The sequence below is a fragment of the Anomalospiza imberbis genome, chromosome 37, assembly GCF_031753505.1.
Source record: "Anomalospiza imberbis isolate Cuckoo-Finch-1a 21T00152 chromosome 37, ASM3175350v1, whole genome shotgun sequence".
NCBI lineage: Eukaryota > Metazoa > Chordata > Aves > Passeriformes > Viduidae > Anomalospiza > Anomalospiza imberbis.
Genome location: NC_089717.1, coordinates 943057 through 966036, shown reverse-complemented (window position 1 = coordinate 966036; position 22980 = coordinate 943057). Strand labels below are relative to the sequence as shown.

General features: G+C 56.2%; 1 protein-coding gene and 1 pseudogene across 1 annotated transcript in view; one reads left to right on the top strand and one right to left on the bottom strand.

Annotated features, from left to right (window-relative positions):
* LOC137464127 (zinc finger protein 850-like) overlaps nucleotides 1-22980 on the top strand; it is a 263388-nt gene that overhangs the window by 186917 nt on the left and 53491 nt on the right. Inside the window, exon 7 of the mRNA XM_068175447.1 lies at nucleotides 10632-11068. Within this exon, the coding sequence (XP_068031548.1) occupies nucleotides 10632-11063 (432 nt within the window). The 3' untranslated portion in view covers nucleotides 11064-11068. The remainder of the gene's footprint in view (nucleotides 1-10631; nucleotides 11069-22980) is intronic.
* Nucleotides 1-22980, bottom strand: part of LOC137464121 (zinc finger protein 850-like) — a 242347-nt pseudogene that overhangs the window by 208291 nt on the left and 11076 nt on the right.

Genomic DNA, 22980 nt, shown 5'->3' with positions numbered 1-22980 from the left:
AATGGGACACGGTTTCGTGGCTCCCTGGCACACCATGGGTTAAACGAATGCTGCTTCTCCTCTTCTGTGCTACAGCAACTCTCATCTTTTTACCATGCTCCACACCTTGGGAGTGCAGCTCATCCAGCAGCTGAGCCAGGGGATGCAGGTGGCAGCCAGGCCTCCTGATCCAGAAACGGCTACAAAAGGACAGGGAATGAGGGCAGCGAGAATAATCCCAAAACCAAAGAGGACCCGGGAAGAACAAAACAGAGTCAATGAGTGAATCTGCCTGGAGATAGGGCCAGCGACTTGGAGATGAGGAAGTAACGGAGAAACCATCCGTTCCAATAAATGTTACAAATGGACCCAGACAGCGGCTCAAAGTCCCGCTAAACTCCTCAACTTCCCGAAGAACAAAGACCAAACAGAGCCATGAATATCGGCTGTCATCCACAAGGAGGGGTGCATATGAACGAGGACGGGCAGCAGGCGGATCGGGAAGTCTGAACCTTCCAAGTCCCTCAGCCAGTGGGCAAAGGCAGAGGGAGATGCGGCCGGGAAAATGAGCATCCAAAGGAGGCAGCGTGCTACAACAAGGGCAGAGAGCGCATGGCAAATGCCCCACGGCCTCTCCCTCTGCTCAGCAATCGAGTCACTTTGACAGGACTGCTCGGTCTCCTCTGGCCACAGAAACCTCCGGCGACGGGAATTTCCCCGCACGGTCCCGGCCACGGGGCAGCCACCTCTGTCCCAGCCACAGCAACCGGGACGAGCCAGCGCTGCTCCGGCAGCGGCTCCTGCCCAGGCAGCGGCGGGAAGGAGACCGCGGGCAGCCGCTCCCGCAGCGCCCTCAGCCCAGGGCCGGCACGGGCCGGACACGGCACCGCCAAGCCGCCGGAGCCCCCTGCCGCCCCCTCCGCCCGCAGCGAGCCCCGAGCCCCCGCAGAACCCGGCGCGGCTCCCACCTGCGCCGGGGCCGCCTCCGAGCTCCGCCAATGCCGCCTCCCCGCGCTCCGGCCGCTGCCGCCGCTCCCGGGCCCGCACAGACGCTCCGCCAATGGCGCCGCTGCCGAGCCAGGGCCGCCCTCAGGCCGCCAGCGGGGCCGTGCTTCGCCCCGCTCTCACCAATCAGCGCGCCAGAACCGCGACTGACGGCAGCAGCGGCCAATGGCAGCGAGGGGCGGGCTCTGCACACGGCACAGCCTCGCCCCGCGCTCTCAGGGCCCCCCGGGCTGTGGGAGGGCAAAGCCGGAGATGAGGAACAGCCCTGGAACGGGCCCGGGCCCGGGCCGGCATCGATCTGCAGCACCAACAAACTGCTCCGCACCTCCCGACACGGCTTTCCCGGCCCTGCGCCTTCGCCTTCGCCGGCTTCGGCTCTGCGGGAAGCCCAGCAGCCCCACTTCTCCTGCCCCCTAATTCGGAGCATCAGCGCATCGCTTTGATTTCCCCCAAAAAGGGAAAACCGCCCCAAAGCCCTGTGGGGGAGTGGGGGAGGGGAGAGATTTCTGGCACAAAACTCCAAAAGCTCCGAGCAGGACAATGAGAAGTCAATGAAGAGCCTTGAATGCAGCTTTCCCCACGCCTCCCTCCTTCCAGCTGCACCTCCTCCCCCGGCAGTGCAGGAGACAGGGAATGGGGCCGTGCTCAGTTCATCCCCCGTGGCTTCTCCCTCTGCCCAGGGACAGGAGTCGTTCCCCTGCTGCAGCCTGCGGTCTCTCCCACCGGAGACTTCTCCAGGAACTTCTCCAACCGGAGTCCATCCCCTGGGGCACAGCCCCCCTCCAAGTGCTGCAGCGGGAAAAACGCCAGTCACTTGTTTTTACAACTTTTTAAAGTTTAATGATAATGAACTGGTTATAAAAATAGTAATACAATTAGAGTAATAAAAATTCAGAGTTCTTGTAATTACAGGACAATAAAAAACAAAGAATTACGGACGTCTGGATGCTCTCGGGCACTTAAGCTAGGACAGGAATGTTTTGGGAACAAAGGAATTACTCTTAAGATCCATTCACTGTTGCATATTCATACATACCTCATGGTTATGCATACATTCTATTTAAAATAAGAAACTCTCTCTGGAATATGTCAACTCCTTCTTTTAATCCCCACGGTGTCTTCCAGTCTGAGCAAGGCCTGAAGAAATTACCTTCTTCTAATAAGAAACCCATAAATTCCTCTTCTCTGGAAGATTTGGGTGTTCTGTGACTCTTATCTCGAAGCCAGTATCTCATTATTAAAAGAAAAAACCCACATACATAGTTTCTATTTTAACTACTGAAGCTTCATTTTAACTACAAAACTACATTTACCATTCTATCAAAATGTTAATACAGCACTTCTAATCAATGTATTTCATATAGTATTCAATTTAATATTTGTGAAAAGCCAATCATAAAATATGCATTTTTCACAGAGGACATCCCGAGGCTGCTGCAGGGACAGTGATGTCACCGCTGTGACGTCATCGGGAATGGTGACATCATCAGGGACATCGCTGCTGTCACTTGTCCCCCTCTCCTCTCCCCACATGGGATTTGAGACAAATTTGGGGAATTTTCTGGGAAGTTTCATTGAAATTGTCCCAAATGCTGATGGGAATTCCTGGGTGACGTCACTGGGGACACTTGGGGACACTCTGAGGACGCTCTGGGGACACTCATGGAGGCGGGGGCGGGTCAGGGGGTGAATGACCCCCTCGGTGCCTTGCAGCAGAGGCAGCTTTCTGCTGTGGCTGCAGCAGAGCCGGGTTATGAATGACAATGGAATAATTGGCTTCTGCATTTCTGCATTGGCTTCTGCGCGTTGCTATTGATCACAAGGACTTTGCTCTGGTACTTGATATTGAGATTGATTATTGATGATTCCTTGTAGCTGCTCGCTGGTACAATAAAATCGATCCGTTTATGTGTGCACCGTGTAACCAATTTAATGCTAGAGTAACAAATAGATATTCTCTCCTAGGCCTTCAAATATTAAAAATAGATGAATATGAAATAGATCAATAACAAATATTGAAATAGAGACTATGCAATGTTAAAATGCTTCTGTGTGGCTGACTCAGGTGTAAAACAATTCCATTGTTTCTCCCATCTGCGGACCAACCTCACCAGGTGATAACAGTGACACAAACCTGAGAAGCGTTTATGAATTTTTCAGGGGCTCTGAAACAACAGGATGGAACCAGGAGAAGAAATCAAATGTATTGACTTAATCTGCAGAATGTCCTGCAGACAAGTCAGAGGTGAGAACCAAACAAGAGTTCCTGGAACATCCAAAGCTCCCGGGAGTGTTTGAATAATGTCAAAACTCAGGGATGTGTTTGTAGCCCTGCAGTGGAACCGGATCCAGAGAACGAAGGGTTAAGTTAAGGGCGGGTTCTTTGGCCGAGCGCCAAAACCCTTTTTTATCTCTTATCAAACTTTTACAAATCTCCAAGAGTGAACTTTGTTTTTCACACCCGGCTGGGGTTTGGGGGGCCCGGGGGGGTCCCCAGGCAGCCCCCGCTGCTGAGCACTGACCCCCCCTCCCCGGGCACCGGGACCCCCCAAAAACCGCACCCGCACCCCCTTCAGTGCCCCCGACCCCCCCTCGAGCACCGACCCCCCCGAGCACCGGGCCCGGACCCCCCTTTGTGCCCCCCACCCATCACGGGGGTTCCGCCCCCTCCCCTTTGAGCCCCCGGAGCCGCGGGACCCCCGGGAGCAGCGCCGGGACCGGGGGGGCCCAGGGATGTGAGCAATGGATTTGTCAGTGTGAAAAATGCAGATTGAATGATCGGCTCTTGGCAAATATTAACTTGGATACTCTGTGTGCTGTGTTGCACAGTTATTTTGTAGAACTGTATTAATCCTTTTGAAGTAGTGTGGGAAATGCAGTTTTGGGTTATGACATAATGTCAAAATAGAAACTATGCGATGTAAGATATTGTTTGTAACCAGCTCAAGGAATGGGTAGGATAATTAAGAAATTCTTCGCACGGAGATAACAGCAAGAGTTACTGCCTCCTTCTGGGAAAAGACAAACATTCTTACACCTCTCCTCTGTCTGTAAGGAGCCACCGGGATTGAGGGGAAAAAGCTGACAAAAAGCAGAGAACACCCTTTGTTTGAAAAGAATTTATGCACCCTGGGTGAGATATTTGAATGTGCAACAGGCTATTGCTTTTAAGGGTTAACCCTTTGTTAGCCAGGCATGTTTTTGTGGCTTAGTGCCCAAACCCACCCAGACGTCTGTAATTCTTTGCTTTTTATTGTCCTTTATTGTCCTAACTCTGATTGTCCAAATTCTCATTGCTCTCACTTTTATTCCTGTTTTTATGAATATTTTTATTACTATGAAGCTTTAAAAAATTTTAAAAAAGAGATTGGCGTTTTTCACAGTCAAGGATTCCCAAAACCTGGCAGAAAGCTCACACAGCCTTGGACTTGTCCATGCCAACTCTGAGATTTTATTGTGCCAGCGAGCAGCTGCAAGGAATTATCGATAATCAATATCAGTATTGAGCAGCAGAGCAAAATGCTCGTGGTCAATAGGAACCTGCAAAAGCCAACAGAGAAATGCAAAAGCCAACAGAGAAATGCAAAAGCCAACAGAGAAATGCAAAAGCATTCTGATTGTGCTCAGAATGTCCCCAAGTGTCCCCAGTGATGTCACCCCAGGAATTCCCATCAGCAATTTGGGACAATTTCGGTGAAAATTCCCAGAAAATTCCCCAAATTTGTCTCAAAGCCTGCGCAGGGAGGGGACAAGTGACAGCAGCGATGTCCCCGATGATGTCATCACTCCGATGACATCACAGTGCTGACGTCACTGTCCCTACAGCAGCCTCGGGATGTCCGCGATGGCTTTTTGGCACCGCTCAGCCACTGTGCGGCCACTGGAGCCACCGGAGCCACCGGGGGCTTCACGAGGAGCCTGCAGATGTCCCCAAGTATCCCCAGCAGGTGACGCGTGGCCAGGCGGGCACTGGCCTCCCACAGCCGCTCGGCCATGGCCGCCTTGGCCACCAAGTCCCTGAGGACATCGGGGGACGCCTCATTTGTTCCCTGCAGGATGGCCTCGATGGCCTCGAGCCGGCGACACATCCCCCAGACGAAACACCTGGCTCTTTGACACGCGGCCAGCAAGTGCTCCAGGGGCCCCAGGGCCACCTCCGAGCGCTGTCCCCTTCCGGTGGCCGCCTCCTCCTCGTTGGTGGCCGCAGGCACCCGGACCCCAGGGGCGGCCCCTGCCGAGGCCACCTCCTCCCTGTCCGTCAGTCGCGGTTCTGGCGCGCTGATGGGTGAGAGCGGGGCGAAGCACGGCCCCGCTGGCGGCCTGAGGGCGGCCCTGGCTCGGCAGCGGCGCCATTGGCGGAGCGTCTGTGCGGGCCCGGGAGCGGCGGCAGCGGCCGGAGCGCGGGGAGGCGGCATTGGCGGAGCTCGGAGGCGGCCCCGGCGCAGGTGGGAGCCGCGCCGGGTTCTGCGGGGGCTCGGGGCTCGCTGCGGGCGGAGGGGGCGGCAGGGGGCTCCGGCGGCTTGGCGGTGCCGTGTCCGGCCCGTGCCGGCCCTGGGCTGAGGGCGCTGCGGGAGCGGCTGCCCGCGGTCTCCTTCCCGCCGCTGCCTGGGCAGGAGCCGCTGCCGGAGCAGCGCTGGCTCGTCCCGGTTGCTGTGGCTGGGACAGAGGTGGCTGCCCCGTGGCCGGGACCGTGCCGGGAAATTCCCGTGGCCGGAGGTTTCTGTGGCCAGAGGAGACCGAGGAGTCCTGTCAAAGTGACTCGATTGCTGAGCAGAGGGAGAGGCCGTGGGGCATTTGCCATGCGCTCTCTGCCCTTGTTGTAGCACGCTGCCTCCTCTGGATGCTCATTTTCCCGGCCGCATCTCCCTCTGCCTTTGCCCACTGGCTGAGGGACTAGGAAGGTTCAGACTTCCCGATCCGCCTGGGCACAGGGATGATCCCCCCTTATTTTAGTGAAGTTTTCACAGCATTCTCCATTTGCTGTTTCCCTTTGCAGCTTCACCCATTTCTGTTGCAGAGTCAGAGATCCTCACCATGGGCTCTACCTTCAGCTGTGCAGATTCCATCTGTGCAGGCAGGCAGAGCTTGGGGTGAGGGGCAGAGGGAATCAGCCCAATTCCTGCCCCAGGCAAGAAGAGCCAGGTCCATTGTCCCTACTTTGCCCCAGCAGTGTTAATTTGCATTTCTAAAGCTCCTCTGCTGGCTGCCTGGAATGCAGCTTCTCTTCCAGAGCAGCCTTCAGCAGCCTCACATGTGCCCCCCCCACAAACTGCTGCTTTATTTATTTTTTCCTTCAAATCATCTATTTAGTGTTTATGAGTGAAAGGGTCACCTGTAAATCTCTTCTCGTTTTCCAAAATGCAGCCTAAAGGTGAACGTTGCAAAACCCAGACCAAAATTTTGGTATCTCTCACACAGACATACACAAAAAAATCCCAAGGCAATTCATTTTTTTCTACTTCTCCTCGGAGTAAAAACTCATTCTCTCATCCCTGACCCAAACCTAACCGGCAATATAGAAGTAGGATTATTACAAAAAATACTCTTCTGCTATAAACTTTGCACTGAAAGTGCAGAAGAAAGGAAAACTCCACCAGTATGTTTAGTGTAGGAGTCAAGGCATTCCTTGATTCTGGCCAGGATGTGCTACAGAAATCATTCCATCCCCACATAGCCCGGGTGTGCAGAGAAAATCGTTCCATGACACGTGGGTTTGACTGGATCGTTCCCAAACGTGATACAGTCTGAACCAATCTAAATCCATTGGTTTAATGTTCTGCAGTTTCAAGTTGTGCAGTTTTTAGTATTTGGGTTCCTACTGGACCCGGATTTCTTGGCTTCTGCTGTTCATCAGGTCGGAACTGCTGGATTTCCTTCTCAGCCTTTTCCAGAGCAGGTGTCTCCAGCTCTGCCGGGGGCAGTGTCTGGGGTAGGTGTTGGTTGCTGTTTGCTGCTGGTCGTTATCTTTGTGGGAATCTTTTGGGCCATTCCCAGTGTGTTGAGATGTTAAACTCATCTCCACTGAGTGGTGGAACATCCCTTAAAAAAACCTTTAACATTTCTTTCCCCGAGGCCAAGGCAAACCAAGGCTGAGTAGAGAAATAAAATGTTAGAAACGTTAAAGTCTATGACCTGGTGTATTTTCCATCAGTGCAATCCCAGGCAGTGCAGTGTGTGAGTGTGACTGAGACCCAGAGTGGAATTGTGCCGTTGTCTTCGCCAGCAGCTGTGGCAGTGCAGGCCCAGAAAGCACTGAAGCTGCAGCAGTGGCAGCAAGGATTGGCGCCGGTGGCTGGAGATGCCCAAGGAGGGTGCCCAGGCAGAGGATTTGAGCAGAGGATGTGTGGGCAGGCCCAGGGGCTTGCCCCGCTGTGGAGCCCTGGCTGCTGCTGCGCTGCCTTCAGTGCAGGCTCCGTGGGGGCCTCCCATGCTCCTGCTGCAGGCGGGAAGTGCAAATCTCCGGGGCTTCAGAGCCCTGGAGCCCAGGCTGAGGGGTCCCCCCGTGCTCAGCTGTGCTGGGGGCTGTTTCTGGCCTCAGGGACACTTGGCATGGGCCACGCCACTTGGCCACCAGTGGTGCTGCTTTGGCCTCCTTAGGCAGGGCCCGATGTCCTGCTTGGATGTTGGGAACAGCAAAGTGCCAAGGCAGGCTCTGTGCCAGCCCAGCTTCCTGTGGGAGAGATTTCACAAGAGACAGGACTCTGGCCACAGACTGCTTTAAATGTCCATCCCTTATCCCCACCCTGTACTGGGTGGAGAATTACCAGGGTAAGGAATTCCCAAGATCAATTGCAAGGGAGAGAATTCAATATCTGCCCTGGGTCTGGCTCTTCTTCTTGCTAAAGCCAACGGCAAAAGCCGTACCCATGGCATCTTGGTTTACAGCCCTGACTCCTTCCCAGGGGCTGTTTGGGTGGGCTCTCCCCTGCCCAGGAGGGCAATGCCTCTGCCAGGTGCTTGTGGCCAACCCTGTCCCCTGGGTGCCGGGGCCCCCTTGGGCCCTGGGGTTGATCCCTGAGGGGCTGTAGGAGCTGTGCCATGGCCTTTGCCTTCAGCTTGGCCTTTTGCTCATCCCTTCTTGCATTCAGCTGCTGTGCCTTTGTGCCCAAGTGCTCCAGGGCCTTCTTCTGCCACTCCTGCAGCCCTGCTCACTGCCTGTGGGTGCTCATCCTCTGAGAGCTGCTGAGCTTTGTGCAAAGTCTTTCCTTTCTCCAGCGACCCAAAGCAAATGCTTAATAGAAAACCCTGATACTTCCATGTACAATCTGCATTTCCCAGATGTGTCTTTGTTTTCCTCCTTGTGCTCAGGGTCCCCTCCCCAGCCCGTATCCCAGAGCCGGTCCCTGTCCTGCTGCAGTGTCCAAAGGCGGCCCCCCCGGCGGGCAGGGCCGGCAGCTCCACGGGGCCGGGCAGCGGCCGGGGCGTCCCGCAGGCTCCTGGGGGCCGGGGGCCACTGCCGGCCCTGCCCGGGGCTGGTGGGGTCAGGCAGCGCCCGGCGCTGAGCCCCGGCTGCCCCACAGCCCCGGCCCGGCCCCGCAGCTCCCCACAGGCCCCCAGCCCGTGCTCCCGGTCCCGCACCTCTGCGCCCGGTGCTGCCGCTGCCCACCACAGAGAAACCCCCTGACATCCTGACCTCCTTCTTTTCCTGTCCTGGAAACCCGGGATGGAAAGGATCTGGATCAGCTGGCAAATTCTGAGGATAAAACAGTGCTGAAAGACATCCCAGTCCTCTGTATTTTTCTGTTCCTTCCCTTCTCCATCATCCTTGTTCTCACCACACAGATTCCTCCTGCTGCTTCTTGCCTTCACCATATTGCTGCACACTGCCCTTCACCCGATCCCTTCCCAGCACACCAACACCATCCATCCCCTGTTGTCCATATCCCTTCTCCACTTCCCTTATTGCCCCCCCCGGGTGTCCATGTCCTTAGTTACCTCTGGGGGAATGTGCAAACTACCTCAACATTCTCCCAAGGGACCCTTCAGAGACATTTTGGGATCATCATCCCTTTGGCCAGGACCCCTCCCTGGCTTTCCCTTTTCTCCCCTCCCTGGGCGCCCTGCCATGTTCACTCCCCGAAGATCCCAGTGCAGTCACCGCTGAGATTTTCAGTGCTCTCTCCCTGCTGACTCTTCACAGACCCCCCTGATGTGTCCCTCGTCTGTCTCCTGGTCACTCCCGGGTCCCCAGTCGATCCCCGGTGCTGCCGCCAGCCAAGGGAGCTGATCACCCAAAGTGGGTGAGGCACCTCCAGCTGCACTCCCTGCCCGCCGCCCCGGATGGTGGAAGGAATTCCGGATGAGCCCCAGGGTGTGCGGGAAAATTGACATCAGCAGAGGTTTCTGTCCACAAAGCAGACAGAGGAGTCCTGTAAAAGTAATTTCATTCCTAGAAATGGGAGAGGCCATGGGACATTCCCCATGGGATCTCTGCAGTTGTTGGAGCACACAGCCTCCTTTTCATCAGATTCGCAGCATCTGTTTGTAAAGACACTTTCCTCTTGTTCCTTTCATGGGGGTCCCCCGTTTGCGGGACATCCCCCCTGGAGCAGGGTGTCCCCTCTTTGCTGCAGCCCCAGCCCTCAGGCAGAGCTCAGCCAATCAGAGCGCAGGGCGCTGATGACTCACCAGTTGCCAGGCAGACTCGCAGCTCCCAGCGTTCCCCACCTGGAGCCCACCTGCGCCCCCCCCTCGGCCCCATCGCCCCCGCGAGGGGAATTTGGGGAGGTGGGAGTGGGGCAGCGCCAAGGCCGGGCCCCCCCGCGCTGTCCTGGCGGGAGCGGCTGCAGTGGGGACCGAGTGCGGGCGGAAGCGGCCGAGAGCCCAGCGCTGCCCCAGCCCGACCTGCCCCAGCTCCATCCCTGCCCCTGCGCTGGGATGCTGTGGGTCTGGGGGGAAGAGGGAGCCGGCAGTGGGTGCTGGGCCTGGGGGCAGGAGGAGAAGGGAAGGAGAAGCAGGGTTGAGGAACAAAATGGTCAAACGATGGACATGGCAGGAGAAGGTGGGATTGTGCAGGAGAAGGAGGAATATCAGGAGGAAGAGGAGTGTGAGGAAGAGCAGAGTCACAGGAGGAGGAGCAGAAACAGGAAGCAGCACAAGGTTCCACCCCTCCCTGTGTCTGCAGCCTCCCCCCAGCCCCAGGAGCGCTGCTCCCCCCACATGCAGCAGGTGACTGTGGAGGGGGATCCAGGATTTTCACGGGGTGAATCTTGGTGTTTCTGAGCTTGCTTGGGCTAAATGTTGTTGCTTTGGTTTTATGTGGCAGCTGGATCTTTATCTTTTGGAGGAGGTTTTTGCTGACTTGTGAGGTTTGGGGTGTTTTTGATCTGTGTCTGGAAGTCTACAGGATTTTTGGACTGACTCTTGGTGTTTTGGAGGTTCTCACAGACACAAGATTCCCAGTGACTTCTTGAGATGAACTTGGGCTATGAGGAACCTCCACTCCATGTTGCTCTCCTCTTCTTTTTTCCCCAAACCAGGATTTGTCATTCCCAGGGCGTGGCTGGATGGAGGAGGAGGAAAAGCCCCGGAGATCCTGCAGGAGGAGGGGCTGCAAACCCAGCCCAGGGATCTGTGGGGAGGAAAGAGCCCCCCTGAGCCAGGAAGGCGGCCAGAGATCCAGCCGGAGCACGGAGCTTCTGGAGAAGGCTCATGGCAGGGAGAAGCCTCACAAGTGCTTGGAATGTGGGCAGGGAGTCCGTTGCAACTCCCACCTGATCGAGCACCAGAGGATCCACACTGGGGAACAGCCCTACACGTGCTTGGAATGTGGGAAGGGCTTTGGGCAGAGCTCTGCCCTGGGAACACACCAGCGCATCCACACTGGAGAGAGGCCCTACGAGTGTGGGAGGTGTGGGAAGAGGTTTCAGACCAGCTCCAATCTCCTCCTTCATGAGCGGATTCACACAGAGGAGAGGCCCTTCCGCTGCCCCGACTGCGGGAAGGGCTTCAACCGCAACTCCAGCCTCACAAGGCACCGGCGCATCCACACCGGGGAGAGGCCCTACGAGTGTGGGGAGTGTGGGAAGAGCTTCTCCACGAGCTCAACCTTGACCAAACACCAACGGAGGCACCACTAAGGGACGTCCTGGGAGTGCCCCCAGTGAGGGAAGGGAGTGAGGGAAGCGCTTCATGCGCTGCTCCAGCTCCATCCCCCATGGGCAGTTTCCCCCTGGATGATCCCCAGTGACCCCTGTTGTTCAGAGCCCTGGTGATCCGTGGTCCTGGTGATCCCCGTTGGCTGAGGGGATGGTGTTGGCTTCTTCTCCTTGTGCTGCTGTGATTTGGGAGGGTTCCCATGGATGGGGGAGGGGCGGTGAGGGGGGGGTCCTGTTGCACTGGGGGGGGCTCATGGATCAGGAGGGGTCCCAGCATTTTAAGGGGGGTCATCTAACGGGGTGAGGCAGTGCACGGGGGGTCCCGGTGCTCGGTGACTGGAAGTGTTGGAATCCAGGACATCCCTCTGGCTGCCCTGGATGGCTTGAGCTCCTGACAGGGGGCTCGGAGACCTTGGCACGGTGTCAAGAACGCCTGTGGCTTTGGTTTTAGCCCCTGGAGAAAATTGCCAACGTTGTATGAGGAATTACAAGCCACAAGGGTTTGGGTAGGGTGGTAGGTGAATTAACACAGGGTGAAAAAGTAGAATTTTAGGGTTTTAAAATAAAGGGTTCAATGGGACAAGCTGGAGGGATTTGGGCGTGTCCTGACCTTCTTCTCCTTCTTCTTGCCCTCCATGTCTTGCTGTGGTGGTGACACTTTTCTCTTGGTTGAAGGTAGAGTCACAGTGTGCAACATGAATGATAGGTGTTGGCACGTTATTGTAAACACAGTACAGGTACTTTTTAGTGTAAAAGGCAAACACCACCCTGAGGGCAGGGAGGCTGCCACCGACCGACCTGCCAGACAGAGCTCAGCAGAGCGGACAAAGCATGTTATGGATAAGAGAAAATAAACGACCTTGAGAAGCAAAGCTACGCATCCCGACTCCTCCTTTGGCTGCATGGGCTGGGAGAAAAGGACTTTTCACAATCTCAGGGTCATCTCGACCAGCAGAAAACCGAGAGGGGGGGTCTCCACTCGTCCCAGTGCCCGGTGAGGGGGGGCGGAGGCACTGAAGGGGGTGCAGGTGCGGTTTTTGGGGGGTCCCAGTGCCCCCCGGGCAGGGTCAGTGCTCAACAGTGGGGGCTGCCTGGGGACCCCTTCGGCCCCCAAATCACAGCTGGGTCTCCTGCAAGGCACTGAGGGGAGGCTCGTTCAGCCCCCCGCCCCCACCAGCGTCGCCACACACCTTCCCAAAGTGTCCCCAAGTGCTCCCAAAGTGTCCTCAGAATGTCCCCGAGTCTCTGCAGAGGTGACCCCGGCCCCATGGCAGCCCAGTGGTGATGTCGCTCTGTCCACAGCAGCCTCGGGATGTCTTGGTGGCTCTTTGGCACTGCTCGGCCACCGTGTGGCCACCGTGACCAGGAGAGGGACAGAAGAAGAGGCTGTTCATGTCCCCAAGTGTCCCCAGCAGGTGACGTGTGGTCAGTCGGGCACTGGCCTCCCACAGCTGCTCGGCCTTGGCCACCGTGGCCACCAAGGCCGCAGGGAAATCAGGGGACACCTTTGTTGTCCCCTCAAGGGCTAACTCGATGTCCCCAATCCGGCGCTGCAGCTCCTGGGGGAATGCAGTGGCTTCGTCACACGCGGCCACCAAGTCCCCCAGCAGCCACAGGTACAGCTCCAGCCGCTGCTCCCTCCTGATGGCCACATCCCTGCAGGCGTCGCGGAGCTTGGTGGCCTCCTTGGCCACCTGGGCCCCGCTGTCCATGAGCCTGTCCAGCACACGCTGCCAGGCGGTGGCCAGGGCTCTCACACAGGCCCAGGTGGTCCCTGGGGTGTCCCCGAGTTTGGCCAGGGTCCAGCCCAGAGAGGGGACAGGGCAGTGGCCCAGGGAGGGGACATGGTAGTGGCGCAGGGCGTCCTGGAGGTGAAAGATCAAGGTTCCCACAGCCACCCGCAGGAACTCTGGGGACACGGCCAGCAGCACGTCCTGTTCGGCCTGGCCACGGTGGCCATCAGTTCTCTCAGGGTGGCCAGCAGCTCGCCCAGGGTGGCCAACACGACCACCTTCGCCTCCAGCAGCTTGGGTGGTGGGGACAGCTGGTGAGGGGACAGGGGAGGTGTCAGGGACCTGGTGGCACTTATGTCCTCTTACGGTGGCACCCAGGTGTGACATCACCTGCCCAGGTGTGACATCGCCTGTCCCCATCTTTCCCAGCTGTCACAGCGCACCTGTCCCCTGCCCATGCCCCTCCCCCATGTCCCTGCTGACCTGGCACAGGTGGCCCCGTGTCACACGGAGCTGTCCCTGCACCTGCCCAGGTGTGACATCACCTGTGCCCAGGTGTGCCAGGTGTCACTCAGGTGTCACCCAGGTGTCACTCAGGTGTGCCAGGTGTCACTCAGGTGTCACTCAGGTGTTACTCAGGTATGCCAGGTGTCACTGAGGTGTGACAGTACCTGCGTCCAGGTGTGCCAGCTGTCCCCGCACAGGTGCCCCGGTGCCTGACGAAGCTGTCCCTCCACATGAAGGTGCGCTCACAGGTGCTGCAGGTGTAGGGCCGCAGCCCGGTGTGGGTTTCCATGTGCTCCGTCAGGTGATGTTTCATCCTGAAGCGCTGGCGCCCCTGCGCGCAGGTGAAGGGCCGCAGGTCCAGGTGCTCGTTCACGCGCCGCTCGCGCGTGCTGCGGTGTGAGAATGCCTTCCCGCAGTGGCACGCGAACACCTTGGCCGAGCCGCACAAGCTCACCTGGGCGGCAGGTGAGGGCTGCGAGGGGCTGGGATCCGCCTCTGCGGGCGGCTCCGGGATTCAAGATTTGGGCGGGTCTGGGCGAAATTCCCGAATTTACATGCGAAATTCTGCCGGTCCTGGTCAAAATCCCCTCAGTTCAGTCCGGAATCCTGCTGGTTCTGGTCAAAATCCCTGAATCTTCGTGTAAAGTTCTGCCGGTTGTGGTCAAAATTCCTGAATTTTCCTGTGAAATTCCGGTGGTTCTGGTCGAAGTTTTCATTTGTAAATTAGGACTTTCTCTCTGCTGCCATCAATGGTTTTGCAATCTTTACCCGGCTGCGGCTTGTGGTCTTTTAAAACTTCAAGAATCTTTTTGTACAAGCACAACTTATTTCATGTCTATTTTACATCAGCATGAATTATTCCATGACATATATAACAATGGGCTGCAGGGATCCCCCTGCAGATCCATGGGGATGCAGAGATCCCCCTGCAGATCCATGGGGATGCAGAGATCCCCCTGCAGATCCATGGGGATGCAGAGATCCCCCTGCAGCCCCTGGAGGAGCCAGGCTGGAGCACGGGGATGCCTGAGAGGAGGCTGTGACCCCGTGGACAGAGGGGCCCCCGCTGGAGCAGCCTGTCCTGGAAGGACTGACCCCGTGGAGCAGTGACCCACGCTGCAGCACTTGGAGGGGGGCTGTGCCCCAGGGGATGGACTCCGGTTGGAGAAGTTCCTGGAGAAGTCTCCGGTGGGAGAGACCGCAGGCTGCAGCAGGGGAACGACTCCTGTCCCTGGGCAGAGGGAGAAGCCACGGGGGATGAACTGAGCACGGCCCCATTCCCTGTCTCCTGCACTGCCGGGGGAGGAGGTGCAGCTGGAAGGAGGGAGGCGTGGGGAAAGCTGCATTCAAGGCTCTTCATTGACTTCTCATTATCCTGTTCTTGTCGGAACCCAGAATGTCCCTTGGACACTCTTGGATATTCCGGGCACAGGTCGGAAGCATTTGAGACCCTGATATGCAGCCAGAAACCCCTGTGGCTTTGAATCTGACCCATGGAATAATTTACCAACCTTGCAGGAAGAACAAGAAATCACACAAGTTTAGATATTATTGTAGAAGTAGTCACAAAGTGAGAGGAAGAACTTTTGAGTGCTGTACAGGGGGGTTTTAGGCCTTGTACAGAGGGGTCTGAGTTTTGTACATGGGGTCCAGAAGTTCTAAGTTGAAGGGACTTGGACGTGCCCTGTCCTCCTTCTTTCTCCTTCCTAACCTCCATGTCCATGGTGATGTTGGCACTCACAGATTGGTTTAGAGTAGAAAGTCACCATTCAATATAGGTGATAGGCATTGGGGTAAAACCATAAACATTTAACACGTCATGGATGATATAAAAGATGGCACCAGCCCCCTGGGAGTCAGTGTGTGCCTTTGTCTGACCTGCAGAACGGACCGCAGCAGTTCAGGAAGAAAATCTTTTAGATAACACACAATAAACTCCCTTGAGACAGGAGGACTGAAGACTACTGAGTCTTTCTTTGAAGGCACAAGCTGGAGGAGAGACTTTTCCATCTTTCAGGGCCACCCCAATCTGGGGGTGAGCCCTGACACACAGTTTGTAACCAAGAGTCGGGTGCAGCCGAGAAGGCTCCAAGCGCCTCCTTCCAGGCTGACTCTGCAGATGCCGAGGCTGCTCTGGGCTCTGCCAGGGCTCTGCTGGGGCTCAGCTCTGGGCGAGGCTGGGCCCGCTCTCCCCTCACATTGCTCCGGGCAGCTGAGTCACACAGGGAGAAGGAAGGGACACCTCAAGGGAGTTGAGTTTTAAGAGAGTTTTTATTCAAAAAACTGCCATACAAAACAGGCTGTAAGAAGAACTGTAACAAACAGGCTGTCATAAGAACCGTAACAAACAGGCTGTCCTAACTACCTTAACCAACTAGCACTGCTAACTACCATAACTAACTGGCACTGCTAACTACCATAACTAACTAGCTGTCCTAACTCACTACTGTAACTAAAATCTGTCCTCCAGTGCTTCATCTCCTCCGCTGCTGCCTCAGTTGCTTTGCTGCAGTGATCAGAGGGGTCAGGCTGGAGAGAGGCTTGGCTGATGATAAAAATGGGTGCTGCCCAAAGGAGAAAAAAGAAAGAAATGAACCGTTACTTTCCAGAGTCAACTTCCTCACAGGCTCTGTTGCAACAGGACAAAGGAAAATGGTCTGAAACTCAGGAGAGGGAAGCAGGCTCAGACTAGATCTGAGGCAGAATTTTTTAGCAGGAGAGTGGGAAACCACTGACAGAAGGTGCCCAGAGATGTGGGAGGTGCCTCCTCCCTGGGAACATCCAAGCTCAGGTCAGGCAGGGCTCTGAGCCACCTGAGCTGCTTGAAGATGGCCCTGCTCGCTGTGGGGCCCCAGGTGCAGATGACCTCGAAAGGCCCCTGCCAAGCCAAACCAGGCGAGGATTCTGCTTGCTTTGCGTGTGGAAAGCAGCGAGACCTGAGACCATCGGAGGGGGCCCCACAAGAAAACCCCTCCCTGGCGCTGCTGCTTCCCCTGCAGCCGCTTGGCATTCACCTGCAGCAGCTCCTGGGCAGACCAGCGCCGCTCCTCGTCCGGCTCCAGGCTGCACTCGAGGAAGTCCCGCAGCAGAGCCGACAGGCGCCTGGGCTCCTGCAGCTGCGGGGTCCCGTTCTGCCGGATCAGAGCGCGAGCCTGCAGGAAAACCAAACTCAGCGCTCTGCCAGCTTCCTTCCCACCCACAAGTGCTCACATCGACCCCGGCTTCCCAGCCCCAGCTCCAGGGGCACTTTCCTCCCTGGCAGAGATGCTGCTCACAGCTCATTTTTCTATGCCAACCAAAAAACCCAAACCCTGGTGCTGCCACAGCCATTGTAAAGAGCTGGTGCACTTGCTTCACATTTTCAGGTCATCCTCACAGCCAGAAGAACTGCAACAACGTAAATCCCAAAGCAAATTGTGTCTGGAGACTGCAGAATATGTGTCTGTGTTGAGGCTCCAGTCCTCTGGGAATTCCCTTCCCCATGTGCAGAAACCTCCAGCTGCTGCTCCCAGTGCAGGGTCACCCTGTGCTCACAGGCCTCTGCAACCACTGGAGAATTGGCCTCTTACCATGGCCCTCGTTTCCTTGAAGTAAGGAGGTTCTCCTTCCACCATCTCGATGGTCACAATTCCAAAGGACCAGATGTCCACCTTGGGGCCGTAAGGAGAACTGGTGACAACTTCTGGGGCCATCCAGTGAGCAGTGCCCACCATGGAGCTGCGCTGGTCCTGCTCAGGGCTGAGCTGAGCACTGAGGCCAAAATCAGCTGAGGACAGAAACAAACACTGTCAAAGGCAGCTGGAATGAGGAAACCAAGCACAAAGACTCCCCGCTCTCAGTCTGAGAATGCAGCAGTGAAGTCAGCTGGAAAAATTCTCAAGGCTGCAGCCAAGGAAAGATGGAACTGAACTGGACCCTTAAAGAAACCCTCAGCTTTCATGCAGTTGCTTTTACTGATTCCCTTGGAGCTTTAGATCCCAACTCCTGCCCCTCTGGGAGGGCCATTCCCAGAGCAACGGCACCCCTGACAGCCTGCTCCTCTCCTGAGCTCTCTGCAGGGGCAGCCGCTCTCAGCTGGCAGCAGGGGCCGGGCAGTGCCCCCAGCAGCCCTTGTGGGGCTCTGGCCGTCACTGGGAAGCAGCCCCACAGCCGCACCCCGGGAGCGCCGTGCCTGGCCAGGAACACCCACCCAGCTTGACAGAGCCGTCCATTCCCAGAAGGATGTTGGAGCTCTTCAGATCTCTGTGGATCACCCGGTTCGAATGGAGGAAATGCAGGCCCTGCAGACACTGAGAGAGAACAAGAAACACGAGGGTAAAAACCAATGGCCGGAATATATCACACAAGAAAGGACAGTTTAGAATTCTGCCAGCAGCGACTTTGCTGTGACAGGCCAGGAGTGCAGTGCAGACAAGCTCCAGGCAAACGGTTCAAGGCAAAGCTGAGAACAGCACATCAAATCCAAAACAGACAGAGAGTGCCACAACAGCAAGAAAGAGAGCAAGAACAGAGGAGAAGTGCAGTGCTGCTGGCAGGCCGTTCACTGCAGGGGCTCTTTCTTCTCCAGCTCATAAAAACAACAGAGAAACAAAGCCCTGAGCCTGGAGCCACTCCTGCTCTCACGCCCTCTTGGGAAGGACCATCGTGTCCAAGCCAGGGCAGTCACAGGCAGGATCCCTCACCTCCCGACTGACAGCTGCCATCTCTCCTTCAGCCATGCGTGTCTGTCTGACAACGTCCTGCAAAGTTCCTCCATCCATGTATTCCATCACCAGCCAGAGATCTCCATCCACAAGGAAGCTGGAAGAGGAAAGCAGTGGCATGGAGACCAATGTGCAGTGCTCAATTCCCCCATGGAAAAGCCTGGAGTGGAGTTTTGTTGCCAGGTCACTTGTCAATGAGGACAGAATCCGATGGAGAGACATTCCTGCCAGGCTGCACAGCCCTTGGGATCTGCACAGCCTAAAGGAGGAGACCCCTGTGAGAAAGGAGAGGCCTGAGATGGCAAGCAGGTGAAAAATGCAGTTTAGCAAAGGCCCAGATCAATGTGGAACCACAACACTGGCCCCCAGCTGGTTCAGCTTCTGAACTCATCAGTTCCACCCTTCCCTGCAGAACAAGGCAACACAGCTCCCAGGGTTATCCAGGGGAGGAGGCCGGGCAGCACTTGGGACAAAAGGGGTCAGAAAACCTTTCAGAAAGTCCCTTCAGAAACAGGCAAGGCCAGTGACAAATGGGCAAACGAGGCATTTCTGGGAACAAGAACCTGGTCTTCCTGGCATCTGCAGCAATGAGAAAGGGCAGGGAAGAAGAAGCCAAGGGAAATAATTTCTGCTGTGGTTTACCAGCACTTGTTGTAAGACACAGAAAACAGGGTCAGCTTGAAGGAAAAACCAAACCAAAGCAACAAAAGCACATGGAGGGAGCGAACTGCCAGGCTGTTGATTTAGGAAAATACATCTGGGTCAGGCATTTTCAAATCAGGCTACAGACTACGGATGCCAGGAAAGGTTAAGGCAGGGCCCGGGCACGGGATAAGGCCTGAAGCACTCACCTGTCCAAAGAGCTGAAAATGTTGGGGTTCTTCTTGTCCTGCAGGAGCAGGAGCTCATTCACAGCTCGTTCCCTGTTCTGCCCTCTCAGACTCATTTTCTTTATGGCCACCTGAAGGGACATTGCAGACCTTTCACTGGAGGAGTCTGTGGCTGGAGGCCGCAGCAAACACGGAGCGAGTCTTTTTGGAGCGACGGAGCCGGGCTGTGCCCAACTGCCTTGGGATGGGACACGAGAGCTCAGCAAGTGCCATTCCCACAGCCCATTGCTCTGCTCGCTGGGGGCTGCTTACAGGACACATGGCCAGAGACATTTGGCCTTGCAAGCTCTGCAGAAATGGCCCCTCAGCTGTCAGCCTCCAAGCTCTAACCACATTCTCTGCACCTACAGTCTTCTCAAATGGCCTCAACACTCTCATTATTATTCAAACACACTTTGCAAGCAGGAGGTAATTCTAGTTCTGTGCAAACAGAGCAAAACAGCCGGGAACCCTTTAGCAGTTCTATGGGATTGGGTCATGATTTCAGATGCAACTGCTCTGGTTGGGATTGTACAACAAAGCAAACACACACATCCATTGCCCTGCTTGCATTCCTTTGGGCACTTCAGAAGGGCCAAGTCTGTCCCAGCTGTGCTTTGCAGGCTGACACGGCTCTGCCTGCAGAGGAGCAGCCTGTGCAGGAAAGCTCTGCTGGCCCCCAAAGCTGCAGCCACAGCTCCCAGCAGAGGGGAGAGCCCTGGAGAGCTGCCAGACGTGCTGGGCGTGTTGACACTGACCTCTCCTCCAGTGGCCCGGTCGAGTCCTTTCGAAACGGTTCCAAAAGCCCTGGAGACAAAACAGCAGAGAAGAAAGAAGCAGCGCTTTAGGCCCTGGCAGTGACAGCCAGCCCAGACAGGAGATCTCTGCTGCCTGCAGCGTTCACAAACACCTGGGGGCATCGACCCTTCCAACAACAGTGCAGCAGCCACCAGCCCTCTGCCATGCAAGGTGTGCCAGAGAACACTGAGACCCAACACCAAGGAATTGGGCTGGAGCAAATCCCAAATGTCCACGCTGCACTGCTTTAGTTCAAAACCTGAAGTGAGCAATGGGTGTCTAAAGAACTGGAAAAGAATGCATTCCATCCTTTTCCATTTCTTGCCTAAGACCTGCAGGATCCACAAGGGCCCTGCCATCAGGCAGGTGATGCATTTTCCCCCAGAGTGCATCAGCTCTGTGTCTGTTACTGAATGTCTGGGCTCTACTACCTGTGCTAGAATAGAGCACTTATTAGTTCAGCTCTGGTTTCTGTTTCTAAACCATTAGGTTGTTAATCCTGACCAGAGGATATTTTTTGAAGCAAAATATTTGAAAGAAATCTCCTTGAGAACTGTTTTCTGACAGTCACCAGATGGTGAGTGGCTCTTTTAGGCAATCCAATTCCAGGGACAGAAGATCTTCCAGGTCCTGCTCCTTGCTGCAGGCAGGACACTGCCAGCCTCAGGGGCCTTTGACGGTGCCTTCTGAGCACAGGTATCAATTCTGATCAGGACTGAGGGACAGCAGGATGGCGCCCCAGTGTCTGGAGGTGTTTGGAGCTCTCCTGACTTCTCACTTGATCCTGCACCAGCACAACACCTGGGCCTGCTTGTGCAGAAGTAACTGCCGTGCACTTACCCTTGGCCAATCTGCTCCACTTCCAGGTATTTCTCGGCAGGCTCCGCCAGGCTCACGGTGTTCCCTGAAAGAAACCACGTGGAAGACGCTCCCTCCCAGAGTGAGACCCCGCCTTGCAGCAGAGCCAGAATGCAGCCCCCCTCCCTGGGGCCGTCAGCCCCTTGGTCTCAGCTGGGGAAGGACAAGAAATGACCCTGGCACATTCAGCTGCAGAGCAGCACTGGGTGCAGCTGATGCCGAGACACACACACAGCACCCTGCTCTGGCACACAGGAACAGAGCAGACGTACTCAGCTGCATCAGGCACCACTCCCCTCTCCCCTCTGGCTGCAGGGCTGTGCTGCTGTCAGAATGTTCAGCCCAGGATCCCACAGCCGAGGGAGGTTCAGTGTCCTCTTCCCAAGCACAGGGAGCTTCTCTGTCCTCTTCCCAAAACGCTGCAGGTTCGCCATCATCTTTCCAAGCCAGGGGACGTTCACTGTCCGCTTCCCATGCTGGGAGAAGTTCACCCTCCTCTTCCCAAGCCACAAGATGTCTTCTGTCCTCCTCCCATGATGGGAGATGTCCACTGTCCTTGTCCCACACCGCAGGAGCCTCGCCGTTGTTTTCCCACAGCGCGGGATGTTCGCCCTCGTCTCCCAGAGCAGCGGGAAGTTCACTGTCATCTCCCGGCACTGAGGGACGTTCACCATCGTCCCCTGGAACAGCGGGAAGCTCACTGCTGCCTTCCTCCTCTTTGGCCTCCTCTTTGGATGCAGAGGGAGCCAGAGGAGGTGCTGGTGCTGCTTTTGTGCCCTGTGGACAGAAAGAAAAGGAGAAAACTCCCAGGGATCCCTTTGCTGCTGCAAGGACACTGACAGGAACTTTCCTTCAGCCTCCCAGGTGGGCACTCGGCTGCCACATGCTGAGCTCACAACTTGCTGCACAATTCCAAATGCCAAAGGTTCCTTTCCCACTCACCGAAGGAGGAGCTGCACGGGATCCACTCATGAGGTGCCCTGCAACGGGAGAGGGAACATGAACCAGATGCTGTCAGGAAAAAAACTGCCTGTGGTGGGAAATGCCCTGGAGCAAGGCAACCCCGAGAGAGCATTTTGCTTTCACAGCGTCCCTCCAGGAGCCACAGTCCCTTCACACAGCAAGAGAACAGCACAAAATACTGGGCTGGGTCAGCTCTTGGCTGGACAGGCAGTTCCAGGCTCTGCTGCCACAGACTCCCCGCTTGAGGGAACAGAACCCCCCAGAGCTCATTGCAAATGCTGTGCACGCCCCGCTGGCTGCAGACACCCCCTTTTCCAGCTGCAGCTGCTGCCAGGAGCTCTCCCAAAGCAATGGTGTCTTCACGGCAATTTGGTTACAAAGTCAGCTCAGGCCCAGAGGAAGAACAGCAAGCACACAGCAAGCCCACAGCCACAGCACCAAGGGAAAACCTCGATTTACGTGCCAAGTGGGTTAAAAAATACCCCGCATACACCACAGAGTACAGCGTGCAAACTGCAGCAGCCACGTGCTGGATCATTTTGGCTGCGCTGCACACGTCTGCAGACTGTAGCCCTGCAAGCACAGAAGGACACCCGTCAGGGCTGGGCTGGCTGCTGAGAATGCCTCGGGCAGGAGGATCCTCCGGCAACGAGCAGTGCCCAGAGCCACTCTGGACACTGAGGCCTCCGTGTGCCACAGCAACGGGAACACCTCGGGGACGTGGCAGTGCTCCTGTGACATCACAGCAGCAGCTCACACAGAAACCGCCTGGAAGGTTCTCCTGTGTCACAAAGGAGCACAAAGAACCCTCCCAGGGCACAGCCTGTTGCCCAAAGGATCCAGGAGGAGCTCTGAAAATGCAGCAAACAAGGACACCCCATAGCCCAGCCTGAACACTAAGGAGGAACAAGGACGGCACCAAAGCAGAGCAAACATGACCTTTAGTCACTGACACTTCTGGCTAAAATCAGCAAGCCGTGTTCCCTCTGGGATCTTTGTTCTCGTTCTAAAAACAAGCAAGGTTCTCCACTCTAAATATAGAGAAGGCAGGAACTGGGCAGGAGGTGGGATGAGGAAGGAGGAGGAGGAGGGAGAGAGGAAAAGGAGGAGCAGGAAGAGGAGGAGCAGGAGCAGGAAAAGGAGGAGAAACAGGAGGTTCCAGTGCCCCCTGTGGCCGCAGCACCCTTGGCCCCGGGACCATTGCCCCCAGCTCATCCTGCAGGTGGGAGGGGAGGAGGAGCTCATCCCAAATCTGTCGGGGGGTCCCTGAGAGGTTTTTTTTTTATTGGGGTGTGTTTGGAGCTTGCAGATTGTGGAATTGAACCCCAAATATCATCTGGGAGGCCCAAATAAACCCTGGGATGGGTGGTTTTTTTTTGCTGTGTGTGTGTGTGTGTGTGTAGGTTTGGATCTTGCAGGACCCCAGAGCTGAGCCCCTTGGGGGGATCTTTGGGCGTCCACGTGGCCA